The 24113-nt window shown below is 46.2% G+C and overlaps 1 protein-coding gene across 2 annotated transcripts in view; it reads right to left on the reverse strand.

The window, feature by feature from the left end:
• The window catches only part of LOC143740101 (voltage-dependent T-type calcium channel subunit alpha-1I-like), a 62278-nt gene extending 47521 nt beyond the window's left edge, over nt 1-14757 (reverse strand). For both annotated transcript variants that reach the window (XM_077232179.1, XM_077232177.1), the window contains exons 1-2: nt 13981-14757; nt 12622-12755 (exon numbers count right to left, since the gene is read on the reverse strand). In XM_077232179.1, coding sequence (XP_077088294.1) covers nt 12622-12755; nt 13981-14073 — 227 coding nt within the window. In that variant the 5' untranslated portion in view covers nt 14074-14757. The remainder of the gene's footprint in view (nt 1-12621; nt 12756-13980) is intronic.
• Nucleotides 14758-24113: the final 9356 nt, after the last annotated feature.

Below are 24113 nucleotides of genomic sequence, written 5' to 3' on the forward strand. Positions count from 1 at the left end.
ATCTAAAATATTATTGAACAAAAATATATTACATTGATTTTCCTGGAAAAAAATCGATTTGTCCAATGTATTTGAATTGACAAAATTTAAATATTCTCAACTTTTGAAAGCAAGTAAAACTTAAAAATACTCATGCAAAACTGAGAAGCTTTGAGTTACGATCCCACATCAGCTCTGGTGTTCAGGAACCAGACCCGTATAACGTGTGTGTGTGTGAGCAGTGAACAAGAGAGCTGTATAACGTGTGTGTGTGTGAGCAGTGAACACGAGAGCTGTATAACGTGTGTGTGTGTGTGAGCAGTGAACACGAGAGCTGTATAACATGTGTGTGTGTGAGCAGTGAACACGAGAGCTGTATAACGTGTGTGTGTGTGAGCAGTGAACAAGAGAGCTCTATAACGTGTGTGTGTGTGTGAGCAGTGAACACGAGAGCTGTATAACATGTGTGTGTGAGCAGTGAACAAGAGAGCTGTATAACGTGTGTGTGTGTGAGCAGTGAACACAAGAGCTGTATAACGTGTGTGTGTGAGCAGTGAACACAAGAGCTGTATAACGTGTGTGTGTGAGCAGTGAACACGAGAGCTGTATAACGTGTGTGTGTGTGAGCAGTGAAAACGAGAGCTGTATAACGTGTGTGTGTGTGAGCAGTGAACACGAGAGCTGTATAACGTGTGTGTGTGTGAGCAGTGAAAACGAGAGCTGTATAACGTGTGTGTGTGTGAGCAGTGAACAAGAGAGCTGTATAACGTGTGTGTGTGTGTGTGTGAGCAGTGAACACGAGAGCTGTATAACGTGTGTGTGTGAGCAGTGAAAACGAGAGCTGTATAACGTGTGTGTGTGAGCAGTGAACACGAGAGCTGTATAACGTGTGTGTGTGTGAGCAGTGAACACGAGAGCTGTATAACGTGTGTGTGTGAGCAGTGAATACGAGAGCTGTATAACGTGTGTGTGTGTGTGAGCAGTGAACACGAGAGCTGTATAACGTGTGTGTGTGTGAGCAGTGAACACGAGAGCTGTATAACGTGTGTGTGTGTGTGAGCAGTGAACACGAGAGCTGTATAACGTGTGTGTGTGTGAGCAGTGAACACGAGAGCTGTATAACGTGTGTGTGTGAGCAGTGAACACGAGAGCTGTATAACGTGTGTGTGTGTGAGCAGTGAAAACGAGAGCTGTATAACGTGTGTGTGTGTGAGCAGTGAACACGAGAGCTGTATAACGTGTGTGTGTGTGAGCAGTGAAAACGAGAGCTGTATAACGTGTGTGTGTGTGAGCAGTGAACAAGAGAGCTGTATAACGTGTGTGTGTGTGAGCAGTGAACACGAGAGCTGTATAACGTGTGTGTGTGAGCAGTGAAAACGAGAGCTTTATAACGTGTGTGTGTGTGAGCAAACACGAGAGCTGTATAACGTGTGTGTGTGTGAGCAGTGAACCCGCGAGCTGTATAACGTGTGTGTGTGTGAGCAGTGAACACGAGAGCTGTATAACGTGTGTGTGAGCAGTGAACACGAGAGCTGTATAACGTGTGTGTGTGTGAGCAGTGAACACGAGAGCTGTATAACGTGTGTGTGTGAGCAGTGAACACGAGAGCTGCATAACGTGTGTGTGTGAGCAGTGAACACGAGAGCTGTATAACGTGTGTGTGTGAGCAGTGAACACGAGAGCTGTATAACGTGTGTGTGTGTGAGCAGTGAACACGAGAGCTGTATAACGTGTGTGTGTGAGCAGTGAACACGAGAGCTGTATAACGTGTGTGTGTGAGCAGTGAACACGAGAGCTGTATAACGTGTGTGTGTGTGAGCAGTGAACACGAGAGCTGTATAACGTGTGTGTGTGTGAGCAGTGAACACGAGAGCTGTATAACGTGTGTGTGTGTGAGCAGTGAACACGAGAGCTGTATAACGTGTGTGTGTTTGAGCAGTGAACACGAGAGCTGTATAACGTGTGTGTGTGAGCAGTGAACACGAGAGCTGTATAACGTGTGTGTGTGTGAGCAGTGAACCCGAGAGCTGTATAACGTGTGTGTGTGTGAGCAGTGAACACGAGAGCTGTATAACGTGTGTGTGTGAGCAGTGAACACGAGAGCTGTATAACGTGTGTGTGTGAGCAGTGAACACGAGAGCTGTATAACGTGTGTGTGTGTGAGCAGTGAACACGAGAGCTGTATAACGTGTGTGTGTGAGCAGTGAACACGAGAGCTGTATAACGTGTGTGTGTGAGCAGTGAACACGAGAGCTGTATAACGTGTGTGTGTGTGAGCAGTGAACACGAGAGCTGTATAACGTGTGTGTGTGTGAGCAGTGAACACGAGAGCTGTATAACGTGTGTGTGTGTGAGCAGTGAACACGAGAGCTGTATAACGTGTGTGTGTTTGAGCAGTGAACACGAGAGCTGTATAACGTGTGTGTGTGAGCAGTGAACACGAGAGCTGTATAACGTGTGTGTGTGTGAGCAGTGAACCCGAGAGCTGTATAACGTGTGTGTGTGTGAGCAGTGAACACGAGAGCTGTATAACGTGTGTGTGTGAGCAGTGAACACGAGAGCTGTATAACGTGTGTGTGTGTGAGCAGTGAACCCGAGAGCTGTATAACGTGTGTGTGAGCAGTGAACACGAGAGCTGTATAACGTGTGTGTGTGTGAGCAGTGAACCCGAGAGCTGTATAACGTGTGTGTGTGTGAGCAGTGAACACGAGAGCTGTATAACGTGTGTGTGTTAGCAGTGAACACGAGAGCTGTATAACGTGTGTGTGTGAGCAGTGAACACGAGAGCTGTATAACGTGTGTATGTGAGCAGTGAACACGAGAGCTGTATAACGTGTGTGTGTGAGCAGTGAACACGAGAGCTGTATAACGTGTGTGTGTGTGAGCAGTGAACCCGAGAGCTGTATAACGTGTGTGTGAGCAGTGAACACGAGAGCTGTATAACGTGTGTGTGTGTGAGCAGTGAACCCGAGAGCTGTATAACGTGTGTGTGTGTGAGCAGTGAACACGAGAGCTGTATAACGTGTGTGTGAGCAGTGAACACGAGAGCTGTATAACGTGTGTGTGAGCAGTGAACACGAGAGCTGTATAACGTGTGTGTGTGTGAGCAGTGAACACGAGAGCTGTATAACGTGTGTGTGTGTGAGCAGTGAACACGAGAGCTGTATAACGTGTGTGTGTGTGAGCAGTGAACCCGAGAGCTGTATAACGTGTGTGTGTGTAAGCAGTGAACACGAGAGCTGTATAACGTGTGTGTGTGAGCAGTGAACACGAGAGCTGTATAACGTGTGTGTGTGAGCAGTGAACACGAGAGCTGTATAACGTGTGTGTGTGTGAGCAGTGAACTCGAGAGCTGTATAACGTGTGTGTGTGAGCAGTGAACACGAGAGCTGTATAACGTGTGTGTGTGAGCAGTGAACACGAGAGCTGTATAACGTGTGTGTGTGTGAGCAGTTAACACGAGAGCTGTATAACGTGTGTGTGTAAGCAGTGAACACGAGAGCTGTATAACGTGTGTGTGTGAGCAGTGAACACGAGAGCTGTATAACGTGTGTGTGTGTGAGCAGTGAACACGAGAGCTGTATAACGTGTGTGTGTAAGCAGTGAACACGAGAGCTGTATAACGTGTGTGTGTGAGCAGTGAACACGAGAGCTGTATAACGTGTGTGTGTGTGAGCAGTGAACACGAGAGCTGTATAACGTGTGTGTGTGAGCAGTGAACACGAGAGCTGTATAACGTGTGTGTGTGAGCAGTGAACACGAGAGCTGTATAACGTGTGTGTGTGTGAGCAGTGAACACGAGAGCTGTATAACGTGTGTGTGTGAGCAGTGAACACGAGAGCTGTATAACGTGTGTGTGTGTGAGCAGTGAACACGAGAGCTGTATAACGTGTGTGTGTGAGCAGTGAACACGAGAGCTGTATAACGTGTGTGTGTGAGCAGTGAACACGAGAGCTGTATAACGTGTGTGTGTGTGAGCAGTTAACACGAGAGCTGCATAACGTGTGTGTGTGAGCAGTGAACACGAAGGCTGCATAACGTGTGTGTGTGTGAGCAGTGAACACCAGAGCTGTATAACGTGTGTGTGTGAGCAGTGAACACGAGAGCTGTATAACGTGTGTGTGTGAGCAGTGAACACGAGAGCTGTATAACGTGTGTGTGTGAGCAGTGAACACGAGAGCTGTATAACGTGTGTGTGTGTGAGCAGTCAACACGAGAGCTGTATAACGTGTGTGTTTGTGAGCAGTGAAAACGAGAGCTGTATAACGTGTGTGTGTGTGAGCAGTGAACACGAGAGCTGTATAACGTGTGTGTGTGAGCAGTGAACACGAGAGCTGTATAACGTGTGTGTGTGAGCAGTGAACACGAGAGCTGTATAATGTGTGTGTGTGTGAGCAGTGAACGAGAGCTGTATAACGTGTGTGAGCAGTGAACACGAGAGCTGTATAACGTGTGTGAGCAGTGAACACGAGAGCTGTATAACGTGTGTGTGTGAGCAGTGAGCACGAGAGCTGTATAATGTGTGTGTGTGTGAGCAGTGAACGAGAGCTGTATAACGTGTGTGAGCAGTGAACACGAGAGCTAAATAACGTGTGTGAGCAGTGAACACGAGAGCTGTATAACGTGTGTGTGTGAGCAGTGAACAAGAGAGCTGTATAACGTGTGTGTGTGTGAGCAGTGAACACGAGAGCTGTATAACGTGTGTGTGTGTGAGCAGTGAACACGAGAGCTGTATAACGTGTGTGTGTAAGCAGTGAACACGAGAGCTGTATAACGTGTGTGTGTGAGCAGTGAACACGAGAGCTGTATAACGTGTGTGTGTGAGCAGTGAACACGAGAGCTGTATAATGTGTGTGTGTGTGTGAGCAGTGAACACGAGAGCTGTATAACGTGTGTGTGTGTGAGCAGTGAACACGAGAGCTGTATAACGTGTGTGTGTAAGCAGTGAACACGAGAGCTGTATAACGTGTGTGTGTGAGCAGTGAACACGAGAGCTGTATAACGTGTGTGTGTGAGCAGTGAACAAGAGAGCTGTATAATGTGTGTGTGTGTGAGCAGTGAACACGAGAGCTGTATAACGTGTGTGTGTGTGAGCAGTGAACACGAGAGCTTTATAACGTGTGTGTGTAAGCAGTGAACACGAGAGCTGTATAACGTGTGTGTGTGAGCAGTGAACACGAGAGCTGTATAACGTGTGTGTGTGAGCAGTGAACACGAGAGCTGTATAACGTGTGTGTGTGTGTGTGAGCAGTGAACACGAGAGCTGTATAAATTGTGTGTGTGAGCAGTGAACACGAGAGCTGTATAACGTGTGTGTGTGAGCAGTGAACACGAGAGCTGTATAACGTGTGTGTGTGAGCAGTGAACACGAGAGCTGTATAACGTGTGTGTGTGAGCAGTGAACACGAGAGCTGTATAACGTGTGTGTGTGAGCAGTGAACACGAGAGCTGTATAACGTGTGTGTGTGAGCAGTGAACACGAGAGCTGTATAACGTGTGTGTGTGAGCAGTGAACACGAGAGCTGTATAACGTGTGTGTGTGTGTGAGCAGTGAACACGAGAGCTGTATAACGTGTGTGAGCAGTGAACACGAGAGCTGCATAACGTGTGTGTGTGAGCAGTGAACACGAGAGCTGCATAACGTGTGTGTGTGAGCAGTGAACACGAGAGCTGTATAACGTGTGTGTCTGAGCAGTGAACACGAGAGCTGTATAACGTGTGTGTGTGAGCAGTGAACACCAGAGCTGTATAACGTGTGTGTGTGAGCAGTGAACACGAGAGCTGCATAACGTGTGTGTGTGAGCAGTGAACACAAGAGCTGCATAACGTGTGTGTGTGAGCAGTGAACACGAGAGCTGTATAACGTGTGTGTGTGTGAGCAGTGAACACGAGAGCTGTATAACGTGTGTGTGTGTGAGCAGTGAACACGAGAGCTGTATAACGTGTGTGTGTGAGCAGTGAACACGAGAGCTGTATAAATTGTGTGTGTGAGCAGTGAACACGAGAGCTGTATAACGTGTGTGTGTGAGCAGTGAACACGAGAGCTGTATAACGTGTGTGTGTGAGCAGTGAACACGAGAGCTGTATAACGTGTGTGTGTGAGCAGTGAACACGAGAGCTGTATAACGTGTGTGTGTGAGCAGTGAACACGAGAGCTGTATAACGTGTGTGTGTGAGCAGTGAACACGAGAGCTGTATAACGTGTGTGTGTGAGCAGTGAACACGAGAGCTGTATAACGTGTGTGTGTGTGTGAGCAGTGAACACGAGAGCTGTATAACGTGTGTGAGCAGTGAACACGAGAGCTGCATAACGTGTGTGTGTGAGCAGTGAACACGAGAGCTGCATAACGTGTGTGTGTGAGCAGTGAACACGAGAGCTGTATAACGTGTGTGTCTGAGCAGTGAACACGAGAGCTGTATAACGTGTGTGTGTGAGCAGTGAACACGAGAGCTGTATAACGTGTGTGTGTGAGCAGTGAACACGAGAGCTGTATAAATTGTGTGTGTGAGCAGTGAACACGAGAGCTGTATAACGTGTGTGTGTGAGCAGTGAACACGAGAGCTGTATAACGTGTGTGTGTGAGCAGTGAACACGAGAGCTGTATAACGTGTGTGTGTGAGCAGTGAACACGAGAGCTGTATAACGTGTGTGTGTGAGCAGTGAACACGAGAGCTGTATAACGTGTGTGTGTGAGCAGTGAACAAGAGAGCTGTATAACGTGTGTGTGTGTGAGCAGTGAACACGAGAGCTGTATAACGTGTGTGTGTGTGTGAGCAGTGAACACGAGAGCTGCATAACGTGTGTGTGTGAGCAGTGAACACGAGAGCTGCATAACGTGTGTGTGAGCAGTGAACACGAGAGCTGTATAACGTGTGTGTGTGTGAGCAGTGAACACGAGAGCTGTATAACGTGTGTGTGTGTGAGCAGTGAACACGAGAGCTGTATAACGTGTGTGTGTGAGCAGTGAACACGAGAGCTGTATAACGTGTGTGTGTGTGAGCAGTGAACACGAGAGCTGTATAACGTGTGTGTGTGTGAGCAGTGAACACGAGAGCTGTATAACGTGTGTGTGTGAGCAGTGAACACAAGAGCTGTATAACGTGTGTATGTGAGCAGTGAACACGAGAGCTGTATAACGTGTGTGTGTGAGCAGTGAACACGAGAGCTGTATAACGTGTGTATGTGAGCAGTGAACACGAGAGCTGTATAACGTGTGTGTGTGTGAGCAGTGAACACGAGAGCTGTATAACGTGTGTGTGTGAGCAGTGAACACGAGAGCTGTATAACGTGTGTGTGTGTGTGTGTGTGTGTGAGCAGTGAACACGAGAGCAGTATAACGTGTGTGTGTGAGCAGTGAACACGAGAGCTGTATAACGTGTGTGTGTGTGAGCAGTGAACACGAGAGCTGTATAACGTGTGTGTGTGTGAGCAGTGAACACGAGAGCTGTATAACGTGTGTGTGTGAGCAGTGAACACGAGAGCTGTATAACGTGTGTGTGTGTGAGCAGTGAACACGAGAGCAGTATAACGTGTGTGTGTGAGCAGTGAACACGAGAGCTGTATAACGTGTGTGTGTGTGTGTGTGAGCAGTGAACACGAGAGCAGTATAACGTGTGTGTGTGAGCAGTGAACACGAGAGCTGTATAACGTGTAACGTGTGTGTGTGTGAGCAGTGAACACGAGAGCTGTATAACGTGTGTGTGTTAGCAGTGAACACAAGAGCTGTATAACGTGTGTGTGTGAGCAGTGAACACGAGAGCTGTATAACGTGTGTGTGTGTGTGAGCAGTGAACACGAGAGCTGCATAACGTGTGTGTGTGAGCAGTGAACACGAGAGCTGTATAACGTGTGTGTGTGTGAGCAGTGAACACGAGAGCTGTATAACGTGTGTGTGTGAGCAGTGAACACGAGAGCTGTATAACGTGTGTGTGTGAGCAGTGAACACGAGAGCTGTATAACGTGTGTGTGTGTGAGCAGTGAACACCAGAGCTGTATAACGTGTGTGTGTGAGCAGTGAACACCAGAGCTGTATAACGTGTTTGTGTGAGCAGTGAACACGAGAGCTGTATAACGTGTGTGTGTGTGTGAGCAGTGAACACAAGAGCTGTATAACGTGTGTGTGTGAGCAGTGAACACGAGAGCTGTATAACGTGTGTGTGTGAGCAGTGAACACAAGAGCTGTATAACGTGTGTGTGTGAGCAGTGAACCCGAGAGCTGTATAACGTGTGTGTGTGAGCAGTGAACACGAGAGCTGTATAACGTGTGTGTGAGCAGTGAACACGAGAGCTGTATAACGTGTGTGTGTGTGTGTGAGCAGTGAACACGAGAGCTGTATAACGTGTGTGTGTGAGCAGTGAACACGAGAGCTGTATAACGTGTGTGTGTGTGAGCAGTGAACACGAGAGCTGTATAACGTGTGTGTGTGTGAGCAGTGAATACGAGAGCTGCATAACGTGTGTGTGTGAGCAGTGAACACGAGAGCTGTATAACGTGTGTGTGTGAGCAGTGAACACGAGAGCTGTATAACGTGTGTGTGTGAGCAGTGAACACGAGAGCTGTATAACGTGTGTGTGTGTGAGCAGTGAACACGAGAGCTGCATAACGTGTGTGTGTGAGCAGTGAACACGAGAGCTGTATAACGTCTGTGTGTGTGAGCAGTGAACACGAGAGGTGTATAACGTGTGTGTGTGTGAGCAGTGAACACGAGAGCTGTATAACGTGTGTGTGTGTGAGCAGTGAACACGAGAGCTGCATAACGTGTGTGTGTGAGCAGTGAACACGAGAGCTGTATAATGTGTGTGTGTGTGAGCAGTGAACACGAGAGCTGTATAACGTGTGTGTGTGTGTGAGCAGTGAACACGAGAGCTGTATAACGTGTGTGTGTGAGCAGTGAGCACGAGAGCTGTATAATGTGTGTGTGTGTGAGCAGTGAACGAGAGCTGTATAACGTGTGTGAGCAGTGAACACGAGAGCTGTATAACGTGTGTGTGTGAGCAGTGAGCACGAGAGCTGTATAATGTGTGTGTGTGTGAGCAGTGAACGAGAGCTGTATAACGTGTGTGAGCAGTGAACACGAGAGCTGTATAACGTGTGTGAGCAGTGAACACGAGAGCTGTATAACGTGTGTGTGTAAGCAGTGAACACGAGAGCTGCATAACGTGTGTGTGTGAGCAGTGAACACGAGAGCTGTATAACGTCTGTGTGTGTGAGCAGTGAACACGAGAGCTGTATAACGTGTGTGTGTGAGCAGTGAACACGAGAGCTGTATAACGTGTGTGTGTGAGCAGTGAACACGAAAGCTGCATAACGTGTGTGTGTGAGCAGTGAACACGAGAGCTGTATAACGTGTGTGTGTGAGCAGTGAACACGAGAGCTGTATAACGTCTGTGTGTGTGAGCAGTGAACACGAGAGGTGTATAACGTGTGTGTGTGAGCAGTGAACACGAGAGCTGCATAACGTGTGTGTGTGAGCAGTGAACACGAGAGCTGTATAATGTGTGTGTGTGTGAGCAGTGAACACGAGAGCTGTATAACGTGTGTGTGTGTGTGAGCAGTGAACACGAGAGCTGTATAACGTGTGTGTGTGAGCAGTGAGCACGAGAGCTGTATAATGTGTGTGTGTGTGAGCAGTGAACGAGAGCTGTATAACGTGTGTGAGCAGTGAACACGAGAGCTGTATAACGTGTGTGTGTAAGAAGTGAACACGAGAGCTGCATAACGTGTGTGTGAGCAGTGAACACGAGAGCTGCAAAACGTGTGTGTGTGAGCAGTGAACACGAGAGCTGTATAATGTGTGTGTGTGAGCAGTGAACACGAGACCTGCATAACGTGTGTGTGTGAGCAGTGAACACGAGAGCTGCATAACGTGTGTGTGTGAGCAGTGAACACGAGAGCTGCATAACGTGTGTGTGTGAGCAGTGAACACGAGAGCTGTATAACGTGTGTGTGTAAGCAGTGAACACGAGAGCTGCATAACGTGTGTGTGTGTGAGCAGTGAACACGAGAGCTGCATAACGTGTGTGTGTGAGCAGTGAACACGAGAGCTGCATAACGTGTGTGTGTGAGCAGTGAGCACGAGAGCTGTATAATGTGTGTGTGTGTGAGCAGTGAACGAGAGCTGTATAACGTGTGTGAGCAGTGAACACGAGAGCTGTATAACGTGTGTGTGTAAGCAGTGAACACGAGAGCTGCATAACGTGTGTGTGTAAGCAGTGAACACGAGAGCTGTATAACGTGTGTGTGTGTGAGCAGTGAACACGAGAGCTGTATAACGTGTGTGAGCAGTGAACACGAGAGCTGTATAACGTGTGTGTGTAAGCAGTGAACACGAGAGCTGCATAACGTGTGTGTGTGAGCAGTGAACACGAGAGCTGTATAACGTCTGTGTGTGTGAGCAGTGAACACGAGAGTTGTATAACGTGTGTGTGTGAGCAGTGAACACGAGAGCTGTATAACGTGTGTGTGTGAGCAGTGAACACGAAAGCTGCATAACGTGTGTGTGTGAGCAGTGAACACGAGAGCTGTATAACGTGTGTGTGTGTGAGCAGTGAACACGAGAGCTGTATAACGTGTGTGTGTTAGCAGTGAACACGAGAGCTGTATAACGTGTGTGTGTGAGCAGTGAACACGAGAGCTGTATAACGTGTGTGTGTTAGCAGTGAACACGAGAGCTGTATAACGTGTGTGTGTGAGCAGTGAACACGAGAGCTGTATAACGTGTTTGTGTTAGCAGTGAACACGAGAGCTGTATAACGTGTGTGTGTGAGCAGTGAACACGAGAGCTGTATAACGTGTGTGTGTTTGAGCAGTGAACACGAGAGCTGCATAACGTGTGTGTGTGAGCAGTGAACACGAGAGCTGCATAACGTGTGTGTGTGAGCAGTGAACACGAGAGCTGTATAACGTGTGTGTGTGTGAGCAGTGAACACGAGAGCTGTATAACGTGTGTGTGTGAGCAGTGAACACGAGAGCTGTATAACGTGTGTGTGTGTGAGCAGTGAACACGAGAGCTGTATAACGTGTGTGTGTGAGCAGTGAACACGAGAGCTGTATAACGTGTGTGTGTGAGCAGTGAACACGAGAGCTGTATAACGTGTGTGTGTGTGAGCAGTGAACACGAGAGCTGCATAACGTGTGTGTGTGAGCAGTGAACACGAGAGCTGTATAACGTCTGTGTGTGTGAGCAGTGAACACGAGAGCTGTATAACGTGTGTGTGTGAGCAGTGAACACGAGAGCTGTATAACGTGTGTGTGTGAGCAGTGAACACGAGAGCTGTATAATGTGTGAGTGTGTGAGCAGTGAACACGAGAGCTGTATAACGTGTGTGTGTGTGAGCAGTGAACACGAAAGCTGTATAACGTGTGTGTGTGAGCAGTGAACACGAGAGCTGTATAACGTGTGTGTGTGTGAGCAGTGAACACGAGAGCTGCATAACCTGTGTGTGTGTGAGCAGTGAACACGAGAGCTGCATAAAGTGTGTGTGTGAGCAGTGAACACGAGAGCTGTATAACGTCTGTGTGTGTGAGCAGTGAACACGAGAGCTGTATAACGTGTGTGTGTGTGAGCAGTGAACACGAGAGCTGCATAACCTGTGTGTGTGTGAGCAGTGAACACGAGAGCTGCATAAAGTGTGTGTGTGAGCAGTGAACACGAGAGCTGTATAACGTCTGTGTGTGTGAGCAGTGAACACGAGAGCTGTATAACGTGTGTGTGTGAGCAGTGAACACGAGAGCTGCATAACGTGTGTGTGTGAGCAGTGAACACGAGAGCTGTATAACGTCTGTGTGTGTGAGCAGTGAACACGAGAGCTGCATAACCTGTGTGTGTGTGAGCAGTGAACACGAGAGCTGCATAAAGTGTGTGTGTGAGCAGTGAACACGAGAGCTGTATAACGTCTGTGTGTGTGAGCAGTGAACACGAGAGCTGTATAACGTGTGTGTGTGAGCAGTGAACACGAGAGCTGTATAACGTGTGTGTGTGAGCAGTGAACACGAGAGCTGTATAACGTGTGTGTGTGAGCAGTGAACACGAGAGCTGTATAACGTGTGTGTGTGAGCAGTGAACACGAGAGCTGTATAACGTGTGTGTGTGTGAGCAGTGAACACGAGAGCTGCATAACGTGTGTGTGTGAGCAGTGAACACGAGAGCTGCATAACGTGTGTGTGTGAGCAGTGAACACGAGAGCTGTATAACGTGTGTGTGTGTGAGCAGTGAACACGAGAGCTGCATAACGTGTGTGTGTGAGCAGTGAACACGAGAGCTGCATAACGTGTGTGTGTGAGCAGTGAACACGAGAGCTGTATAACGTGTGTGTGTGTGAGCAGTGAACACGAGAGCTGCATAACGTGTGTGTGTGAGCAGTGAACACGAGAGCTGTATAACGTGTGTGTGTGAGCAGTGAACACGAGAGCTGTATAACGTGTGTGTGTGAGCAGTGAACACGAGAGCTGCATAACGTGTGTGTGTGAGCAGTGAACACGAGAGCTGTATAACGTGTGTGTGTGTGAGCAGTGAACACGAGAGCTGCATAACGTGTGTGTGTGAGCAGTGAACACGAGAGCTGTATAACGTGTGTGTGTGAGCAGTGAACAAGAGAGCTGTATAACGTGTGTGTGTGAGCAGTGAACGAGAGCTCCTCACCCGGCCATCACGATGAAGAAGTCCAGTCTGTTCCAGGTGTCCCCCAGATAACAGCGCTGGCCGAAGATCCCCAGAGCCACGATCTTCACCACCATCTCCAGCGCAAAGAAGATGTAGATGAAGGCGTCGAAGGCCTGGGTGTAAAACACACTTCATACTCACTCTATATCCAGAACTATAGATCAGAACAAACACACTGTTCTCTTCTGCTGTACAGCTGCAACTTAACTTCATACGTGATGAACTTTGTGACATTGACAGTTATTGAACTGAACTGAATCAACATTGAAATGACTCAAAGTGAATTAAAAACTGTGTAACTCTACACTGTTATTGAACTGAACCAAAGTGAATAACAACTGCTTAACTTTACACTATTGAACTGACAACTTTACACTGTTTTTGAACTGAACTGAATCAACATTAAACTGACTCAAAGTGAATATAAATTGCTTAACTCTACACTGTTATTGAACTGAATCAACATTGAACTGAATCAAAGCGAATAACAACTGCTTAACTTTACACTATTGAACTGAATCAACATTGAACTGACTCAAAGTGAATTAAAAACTGCTTAACTTTACACTATTGAACTGAACAACTTTACACTGTTATTGAACTGAAGTGAATCAACACTGAACTGACTCAAAGTGAATTAAAAACTGCATAACTCTACAATGTTATTGAACTGAAGTGAATCAACAACAAACTGAATTGACACTGTTGTTTTTATAGAGATGCTTATAGTTGGAATAGAATGTCACATATTTGAAAAAGTTTGCATCAGTGATTCTGTTCCTTTACTGTTTATTACTGTGAAACAATCTGTATTGTATAAATTCAATTTTAAAAAAATGTATAGCGCTTTTCACAATACACATAATTTCAAAGCAGCTTTAGAGAAGGTGCATGAGTCCATATTACAGTTTACAGTGATCTATTATCAGGGGAAACTGTCTGAGTTATGTATTCCAGAAATGACAGAATCACAGTTAGTGAAAAATTAATTAATTTAAACAATGTAATTATTTAATGGTCATTGAAGTAATTAATACTTGTTATTTAACAAATGATTAAAGCACTGTAGAAATAAATCAGACTGAGAGAACATCAGCAGCGTAATTAAATCAATGATCCGCTAATTAACACTCTGATGACGAGTCTCTAGATCACGGATCTTCTGAGAGTGTGTGTTTGAATAGCAGATCTGGTGTGTGTGTGTGTGTGTGTGTGTGTGTGTGTGTGTGTGTGTGTGTGTGTGTGTGTGTGTGTGTGTGTGTGTGTGTGTGTGTGTGTGTGTGTGTGTGTGTGTGTGTGTGTGTGTGTGTGTGTGTTAACGTGAGATCTCACACTGACCTGAAGGATCCGGCAGCGCTCCGAGGAGCAGTCGATGTTCTCGCACGGCTGGTACATCCCCAGCGTCACACAGTTCAGCAGGATCACCATCATACTCGCTCGCTCGAACCACGTGCAGCCGCAGTTAAGGAGATCAGACACACACTGAACACACAGAGTATGATAGGAGGTTTACTAATTATATATGTATAATATACATTTTTCAGAGAATAAATTGGGCTTTTATAAAAAAAAGATGAGTTTAGAGTTTCAACCCGACCCCTAAACCTACACATCACACACAAACACACTAACCCGTCCCCTAAACCAACCCATCACACACACACACACACACACACACACACACACACACACTAACCCGTCCCCTAAACCAACCCATCACACACACACACACACACACACTAACCCGTCCCCTAAACCAACCCATCACACACACAGACACACACACACACTAACCCGTCCCCTAAACCTACCCATCACACACACACACACACAAACACACTAACCCGTCCCCTAAACCAACCCATCACACACACACACACAAACACACACACTAACCCGTCCCCTAAACCTACCCATCACATACACACACACACACACACACTAACCCGTCCCCTAAACCTACCCATCACACACACACACACACAAACACACTAACCCGTCCCCTAAACCAACCCATCACACACACACACACACACACACTAACCCGTCCCCTAAACCTACCCAACACACACACACACACACTAACCCGTCCCCTAAACCAACCCATCACACACACACACAGACACACACACACACACACACACACACACTAACCCGTCCCCTAATCCAACCCATCACACACACACACACACACACTAACCCGTCCCCTAAACCAACCCATCACACACACACACACACACACACTAACCCGTCCCCTAAACCTACCCATCACACACACACACACTAACCCGACCCATAAACCTACCCATCACACACACACACACAAACACACACATTAACCCGTCCCCTAAACCTACACATCACACACACACACACACACACACACAAACACACACACACTAACCTGACCCCTAAACCTACCCATCACACACACACACACACACACACACACACACACTCAAATCCGACCCCAAAACCTACCCATCACACACACACACACACACACACAAACACACTAACACGACCCCTAAACCTACCATCACACAGACACACACACACTTACCCAACCCCTAAACCTACCCATCACACACACACACACACACACACACTCTAACCCGACCCCAAAACCTACCCATCACACACAAACACACCAACACACACAAACACACACACTAACCCGTCCCCTAAACCTACCCATCACACACACACACACACTAACCCGTCCCCTAAACCTACACATCACACACACACACACACAAACACACTAACCCGACCCCTAAACCTACCCATCACACACACACACACACACACACACACACTAACCCCTAAACCTACCCATCACACACACACACTAACCCGACCCCTAAACCTACCCATCACACACACACACACCAACCCAACCCCTAAACCTACCCATCAGACACACACACACACACACACACACATTAACCCGACCCCTAAACCTACCCATCACACACACAGACACACAGACACACACACACACACACATTAAGCCGACACCTAAACCTACCCATCACACACACAGACACACAGACACACAGACACACACACATTAAGCCGACCCCTAAACCTACCCATCACACACACACACACACACTAACCCGATCCCTAAACCTACCCATCACACACACACACACTAACCCGACCCCTAAACCTACCCATCACACACACACACACACTAACCCGATCCCTAAACCTACCCATTACATACACACTGTTGCGCTCACTACAGCGCGGGTGGTTTAGTAGAGACGGAACGCAGGAATATAGGTGGGAGGTTACCGTTCCTGATTGAAGGAGGGACCAGTTAAGGATTGAAACGCAAATCAGGGAGATTTTAAAACGGTGTGTTAGTATGAGCATGAGATATACGCAGAAGCAAGAGTTAGTTTGAATGTTGTCTCGTCGGGAGAGATGCGCCACCGGTAAGCTGCTGTTTAATAATGAAACGCTTATTGAAATGCGGGGAAAGTTTGTCTGTGCAACCATTGTGCTACCGCGGCATATGCGCGAAGTTTATGTGTAGATAAATATTGATAAATGTTGCCGTGGGAACACTCATAAAACCTTGTTAACAACCAAATGTTTAATGTTGTTGTATTAATAGTATTTGCGGTAATACTTAAGTAAATGTTTGGATTTGGAATAGTTCACTTTCGTATGAGTTACTTCCTGGTTTGTGATGCCAGATTGGAAATGTAGTTTGTTGTCTTACGTTGATAATGAGTTACTATGCTAAAGCGCCACTATATAAAACTACACTCACTAGATTCACTTTGGGCCAACGCATTGAGAATATCTCTGATTTTAGAGCGATTGGTTTAATTATAATTGAATATTGGTGTAAATCTTGTATGTATGAAGCTGTTGGATTTCTGTGTTTAATGTTTATGTTTGTATAGTCATTTAGATTGAACACTAAATTATATTATAATATTTATAAAGAATGTTGAGTAATATATTATTCCATAATGTTTAGTGGAATTTGTTTTATATTATTAAGAATTTATAGTATGTTATGTAAGTGGTTATTAATCTTGTCATTTACATTGTCTTTTATGTCTATAGGTTTATAACCTCTTTATTTGTGGACTGATCAACTATATGTGGACAAGAGATAAATCCAAGTAAACAAAACCACAATGAGTTATGAAAACGTGTTCTCTCCTGACGCCCTGTTCGGTGGGGAAATTCTTGAAAAAAACGAACAGTTATAAGCCGAGGCTCACTGCACTGGAGTGAGTGCAGTGCTTCATTAAGAAAGCTTCAATCAACCCAAAACAGCTGGCTTCTCACTTTCGTGACTGACCCCAAGTTTTCCATTAATTAAACTGCCTGCTGATTAAAGTAAAGGAGCGGAAGTACACATTGGGTGGGACAGCTCTTTGGTCAACGCAAAAGGAGTAACAATGGCAGACTTGGAGAAGTTAAAAAATGTGCGATCAAGAGCTCAGGCTTTTTTCACCAAGAGGGCTCATATTCTCACCAAACCGTGACTTTTGGAACCGACTGAAGTTCTCAAAGAATGGAAGATTTTCAGGACGGATTTTTCGAAAGTCACAGATGCCGGGACATGAGTATGTTGAAGCCCTAAGGGAGTCAATGAATGAAGAGGTGCAGGAATCGGCAGATCAAATTGATGTGAAGACAGCGGAGTGTGAAAACAGGTTCCTTGAGGTAAAAGTACCCACTCAGGAAACCTTTTGGACCAGTTACGCTGAGGAGGCGTTCTTCAGACAGGTTAAAACAGCTGAGACGGCCATCACTCAGGGAGAGGAAGAGGAAGTTAACCCTCGGTAGTCAATCAAGGACCGCAGGTTAAGGAATAGAGCTCTTGAAAGAGAGGTTGTTGGACTCGGAGAAATGTTAGTAGAATGGAAGGAGTTTGTTCCTGGTTCGAAGGGGTTAGATCTCAGGACACGCCACAAGACACTAAAAAAGAGGGTCCTGGCGTTGTCTGACAAACTGGAGGAGGACGAAGCAGACCAAGTAAGGGGTAGAGATAGAAACATGGGAGATGATCGCGGCGCAGCTGGGGATCCGATGCAAGATGCTTTTTTTCTCTCTCTCCCTGACATGTCTTCCGATCACAAGCTGAAGCCCAAGAGGTATACAGGGGTATTGAACACCCAGCCCCTCTTACAGCAAAGCAGCCCGGAAAGGACCAAAGGAAACTTTAATCTCAAGCCTCAAATCAGCCTTGAAAAAGTATGGCTACCCACTTTCTCTGGTGACATGAGAGACTATTATCGCTGGAAGATTGAGTGGGAAGACCTACAAGAATTGGGGAACCCACAAGGTGTGGAATGTATAAAAAAGTTTCACTTGTTAAATAGTCTCCACGAAGAAGTCAAGAAGGATCTTGTTCTATCTCGCTGTGGAACCGCCGAAGACATGTTCAGGTTGCTGGACAGTCAATACGGAAACAGGGCGAAAATAGTCCTTATGATCGTCAATGAGGTCCAGTCTCTTCCCCCTGTCAAAGGAAACAATCCAAGAAGAACTATTGAATTAATCCAGGCTGTGGAAAGGGCACTGTGCAACCTCCAGATTCTTGGTGAAGAGGCCGCTGTGAAGAACCGTGTTGTTGCTCAATCTCTTGAAAGCAAGCTTCCCAGTTCACTCTAGAAGGAGTGGATTATGCACAAAACTGACCCAGCAAACAGGTTCTCTCCACTGCATCATTTTGATTGCCTCCTAGGATTCTTGAAGAAGCAGGAGGAGATTCTTGAAGAATTGGACCAGTTGGAGCCAAGCCCTGCAGACAAAGGCACTGTAGAAAAGGGTGCTGCAGACTACCCAGATAAGAGAGGGAGGAAGGCTTTCACTAAATCCACAGCAGGTCAGAAGGACTACTATCCCAGCTGTACTGTCTGTGAAGATGACTCCCAAGACGGCAAGCTATTTGCGTGCAAGGTCTTTAGAGAGCAAGATCTCTTAAGAAAAAGGGCCCATGTGAAGAAGCTAGGGTTGTGCTCCAAGTGTTTGCGGCACCACCCCAAGGATGGGAAAGGATGCACACCCAGATATCTCTGCCCAAAAGTAGACTGTTGGAAAGGAGGGCTGTCGGACCACAATTACCTTCTGTGTCCTAAGCCACCGGTTCCAAAGAAGGACAGCAGCAGTGAGGAGCAGAGTGTTGTAAAAGTTGGAGGAAAGAAACTTGGCCTAACCAACAAGCAAGAAGAGTTTCTTGCGGAGCTGACTCCAGAACAAAGAGAGAAATACAAGAATGTGTTCTCAAACAGAATATCATCAACTGTATTTGCCAAGGCTGGAGATGGACTGCAAGAGCATCCAGTGGTGATGATGCTGATGGAAGTAACGACAAACTCGGGTTGCCTTATTGGTTCTCTAATCAACCTTGCATCTGACACCAATTATATCACTAATGAGACAGCCGATCGCCTTGGACTGTGCGGTGAGAAGATCAAGCTTATAGTCCATGGAGTCGGGGGGATGAAGAAGACGGTCTTTACAAAAAGATATTCCGTACGGTTGAGAGTGAAGACACCTAAGGGAGAGGTGGCAGAATTCTCTGCTATGGCTTGAAAGACATCGCGGAGGTGACTCAACCAGTCACAGCCAAGCAATTGCAGAAGTTCTTTCCAAATGTACCCAGAGACGAACTAGTTCATCCCAAAAAGATTGACCTCCTTATCAGTCATCGAGAAGGCCGTCTTGTTCCCCAGCCAATTAAAATAGTAGGAGACCTTGTCCTCTAGGACGGTCCGCTGGGAAAGACTGTTGGAGAAACCCATCCTGATCTTATTGAGACTGTCAATATGCCAGTATACCACTCTGAGACTCACCTTGCAAGGACCATGAGATCAGCCTCGATGGCTTACAAAGAAACCATCTTACCTCAAGAGGAGGAAGGAGATGCGCTTATCCGAAGCACCAAAACTACTAACAATGAGGTCTTCGAGTGGTTCAGGTGGGACAGCATTGGAGCTGCGTGCAGTCCTCAATGTGGCGGTTGCAAGTGTGGTAGGGGCCCTCCTGGAGGAAAAGAGATGACCCTCAAGGAGGAGCGAGACCTGGAAAAGATAAAAGAATGCCTAACATACGTATTGCCAGACAAACACAGCAAGTCTCCTCACTGGGACGCGGCTTATCCTTGGAGGACGGACCTCAAGACACTGCCCGACAATAGGCAGGCTGTGGAGGCAACCTTCAGAAACACTGAGAAGCGTCAGGAGAAGGAACCTATGTGGAAAGCTGCATATAAAGAACAAATACATGAGATGGTTTCAAGAGGGGCTGCTGCTAAACTTCCGGGAGAGGAAATAAAGAATTGGGAAGGACCTAAGTGGTATATCAGCCATCTGGTTGCACCGAATCTGCATTCCTCTTCAACCCCAGTGAGAATTTTGTGGAATAGTAGCCTAGAGTATCAAGGTATAAGTTTAAATAATCTCCTTCACAAGGGTCCCGATGTACTCAATCCCATCAGAGGAGTCCTGTTGAGGTTCAGGAGTGGACGCCATGCCGCACTGGGTGATGTAAAGAAAATGTATAACTCAGTGTGGCTGAGAGATCAGGAAGTTCACCTCCAACGATTTCTCTGGAGAGACAACCCTAAAGATGATATTGAGGTGTTTGCGGTCGTCAGAGTAAATATCGGTGATAAACCTGCAGGATGTATCGCCCAAGTCGCAATGAGAGAAACTGCCAACCTTCCTCAGTTTGCTGATATGGTGGAAGAACGGCGAGCTCTGATTGAGGACAGCTTTGTGGATGATATCCTAACCTCACACAATGATCCTGAAACATTGAAAAAGATCACCAAAGGAATGGAGGAGATGTTAAAAGTGGGAGGCTTCTTCCTGAAACCATGGGTTCTATCATGCCAAAGTGGGAGGGGTGGAGTCCCTACAGAAGCTACTATACCGAGGACCTTGGTACTACCTAAACAGATTCATGAGGGGGAGAAAAAAGCCCTCTGAGTCGGTTACGAACCTGAAACTGACAAACTTCGGTTGCTGACATCTATCAACTTCTCCAAGAAAAGAGGAAAAATGAGGACGGGAGTTAATCTGAGCATGGAGGATGTCAGGGAAGGAACACCAGACCCCCTTACCATACTTCTTAGCCAGATAGCCGCATTATATGACCCGGTTGGTCTTGCTTCACCAGCCAAGCAAAAGGGAATAATGTTGGTTCGAGAATCATTCCAGGAAGCTGGTAGGGACAACCCACCTAAAAATACATGGGATTCCTATTCTCTCATTGAAACTTCGAGAAGCGGCAATAACTCTCTTTGAAGAATTCGTAAGACTGGGTCAAGTAAAATTTGAGGGAAGCCTTACGCCGCCTGGAGCCAAAGGGTTGCCAATAGGGATCACATCCTCAGATGGAAGAGAATCCTCCTATGGGGCTGTACTTTATTGGAGGTGGGAAACCAGCGATAAGGTAGAAGTGAAGTTGGTAGAATCCAAAGCGAAACTCACGCCTCTTGACTTGAAAGGAGATGTAATCAAATCGGAGCTCTGTGGTGCGGTGTTTGCTACCCGCCTAAAGAAATACTTTGAAAAACACTGCCAGATCCAAGTCAAGCAATGGTTTCACTTCGTGGATAGCCAAACAATCCTAGCAGCCATTCAAAAAAGCAGCTATGGCTTCCAGACCTTTTTTGCTAACCGAATTGGTGAAATTCAGAAAGCTGGAAATGTGGAAGATTGGAGGTGGATTGAAGGCAAAATAAATATTGCTGACATACTTACCAGGGGTGCAACTCCTGAGGAACTGGGCGAAGGGACAGAATGGCAGCAAGGACCTGGGTTTCTGAAAAATTCCAAAAGTGACTGGCCTATGAAGATGGCTAGTGAGATTGTACCCTCTGCTGATGAAGATGTGGGAAAACTTCAGCGGAAAGCCTTCTCAGCAGTGGTCACCAGGGTTCAGTCTAAAGAAAAACAAGACCTAAATAAGTTTGACAAATCGACATCACCAGCTATCCCTGGTGTAACATCAGCAGAATACAAGCAGAAAAAGCCTTGGATAATTGGACTGGTGCGTCTGGTGGAACCTCAACGTTACAGTTCTCTTTCCAGACTGTGTGGCTCTTTGGCCTGGACTCAATGGGCTGCAGAAACTTGGCTGAAAAGGTGTCAAGCACCAGATTCATCAAAGTGGGAGGCAAACCATTCTATCCTGTCGACTGAGAAGAGAGCACAAGCATTCCGAGACCAGGTCTTCGCGGCCCAAGATGGCTGTCAGTTTCTGGACTCAACACTAAATCGCTTGGTGGTCCAAAGGGATGAGGGCACAGGAATACTTCTCTGTGGAGGACGAATCCAGAGCTGGAAAGAAGATGGAACAGCTGTTCCTTAAATTCCATTAAAGAGAAGCTCATAACGAGAACCATGAAGGTGTTGCTGCCACGCTTTTGCGTACCAAGAGGAGGGCTTGGATTATGCAGGGTCGGAGGATAGTGAAGAAAGTTGTAAATGACTGTATTACATGTCGCAAAAGAAAAAGTAAGATGTGCCAACAGATGATGAGTGACCTGCCGCCAGAATGATCACAGCTTGCTAACCCATTTGAATATAACACACTTGACCTCTTTGGCCCTTTCGAGATCAAGGATGCTGTCAAGAAAAGAACAGGAAAGAAAGTTTGGGGCATAGTATTCTGTTGTATGGCATCAAGAGCAGTTTATGTGGATCTAGTTGACGATCAATCATCTGAAAGCTTTCTCCAAACTTACTTTCGCTTTGTAGCAATGAGAGGCCATCCCAGAAAATTGTGGTGAGACAGGGGAACCAATTTTTTTGGAGCTAAACCTGCCCTACAGGTCTTGCACAGGTACTTAGTGACCGTACGGGAAGTATCCATAGAGGACAAAGCCGCCAAGAATGGGACAGTGTGGGCATGGAACTTTCACCCGGCTGGCGCACCACATCGTAATGGGGCTGCCGAAGCTGCAGTTAAGCTCGGGAAGAGCCCTCATTAGCCTTGGAGGTACAACAAACTCACTCACTCAGGGTGAGCTCCAAACACTCTTCTACCAGGCAGCTAACCTCACAAATGAAAGGCCGATTGACGCCAGAGCACAAGAACAAGAAGAATTGTTCAATCCAGATTGGTGTGGATATGTTCTGGAAGAAGTGGAGCAAACTCGCCGGACCTAACTTTTTCATTAGACCAAAGTGGCACCGGACCCAAAGGAACGTAGAAGTTGGTGACATTGTTTGGATTGCTGATCAAAACGCATTACGAGGGCAATTCCGGCTCGGCCGGATCCAGGCCGTGTACCCTGATAAAAAAGGACTTGTGAGAGATGCAGACATGAAGGCGTGTGTAAGCCTTCCTGCCTCCCAAATAGGTGGGCAACTTAAGAGGAACTCTCAGCAGCCGACGTCAGTCATCCTACGGAGAGATGTGAGAAGACTGGTAGTCCTCATTCCTGTGGGAGACCAATGACTCCTAGAACTTTATGCTTCTTTTACCATCACTTGCACTACCATTCAAGGAAATGGATAAACCCGACAGAATACTATGTATCTGTCAGTGGAGGTGTCTGAACAGAGTCAATAATGGTTTTATTTTTCATGACGAGAAGAACCAAAAAAAATTAAAAATCATGTGTGTGAATCACACAGGTGTTGCGGTCACTACAGCACGGGTGGTTTAGTAGAGACAGAACGCAGGAATATAGGTGGGAGGTTACCGTTTCTGATTGAAGGAGGGACCAGTTAAGGATTGAAACGCAAATCAGGGAGATTTTAAAACGGTGTGTTAGTATGAGCATGAGATATACGCAGAAGCAAGAGTTAGTTTGAATGTTGTCTCGTCGGGAGAGATGCGCCACCGGTAAGCTGCTGTTTAATAATGAAACGCTTATTGAAATGCGGGGAAAGTTTGTCTGTGCAACCATTGTGCTACCGCGGCATATGCGCGCAGTTTATGTGTAGATATATATTGATAAATGTTCCCGTGGGAACACTGATAAAACCTTGTTAACAACCAAATGTTTAATGTTGTTTTATTAATAGTATTCGCGGTAATACGATTTGGAATAGTGCACTTTCGTATGAGTTACTTCCTGGTTTGTGATGCCGGATGGGAAATGTCGTTTGTTGTCTTACGTTGATAGTGAGTTACTATGCTAAAGCGTCACTATATAAAACTACACTCACTAGATTCACTTTGGGCCAACGCATTGAGAATATCACTTTGATTTTAGAGCGATTGGTTTAATTATAATTGAATATTGGTGTAAATCTTGTATGTATGAAGCTGTTGGATTTCTGTGTTTAATGTTTATGTTTGTATGGTCATTTAGATTGAACACTAAATTATATTATAATATTTATAAAGAATGTTGAGTAATATATTATTCCATAATGTTTAGTGGAATTTGTTTTATATTATTCAGAATTTATAGTATGTTATGTAAGTGGTCATTAATCTTGTCATTTACATTGTCTTTTATGTCTATAGGT

The sequence above is a fragment of the Siphateles boraxobius genome, unplaced genomic scaffold, assembly GCF_051911475.1.
Source record: "Siphateles boraxobius isolate OS27281-9 unplaced genomic scaffold, OSU_SipBor_1 167, whole genome shotgun sequence".
Lineage (NCBI taxonomy): Eukaryota > Metazoa > Chordata > Actinopteri > Cypriniformes > Leuciscidae > Siphateles > Siphateles boraxobius.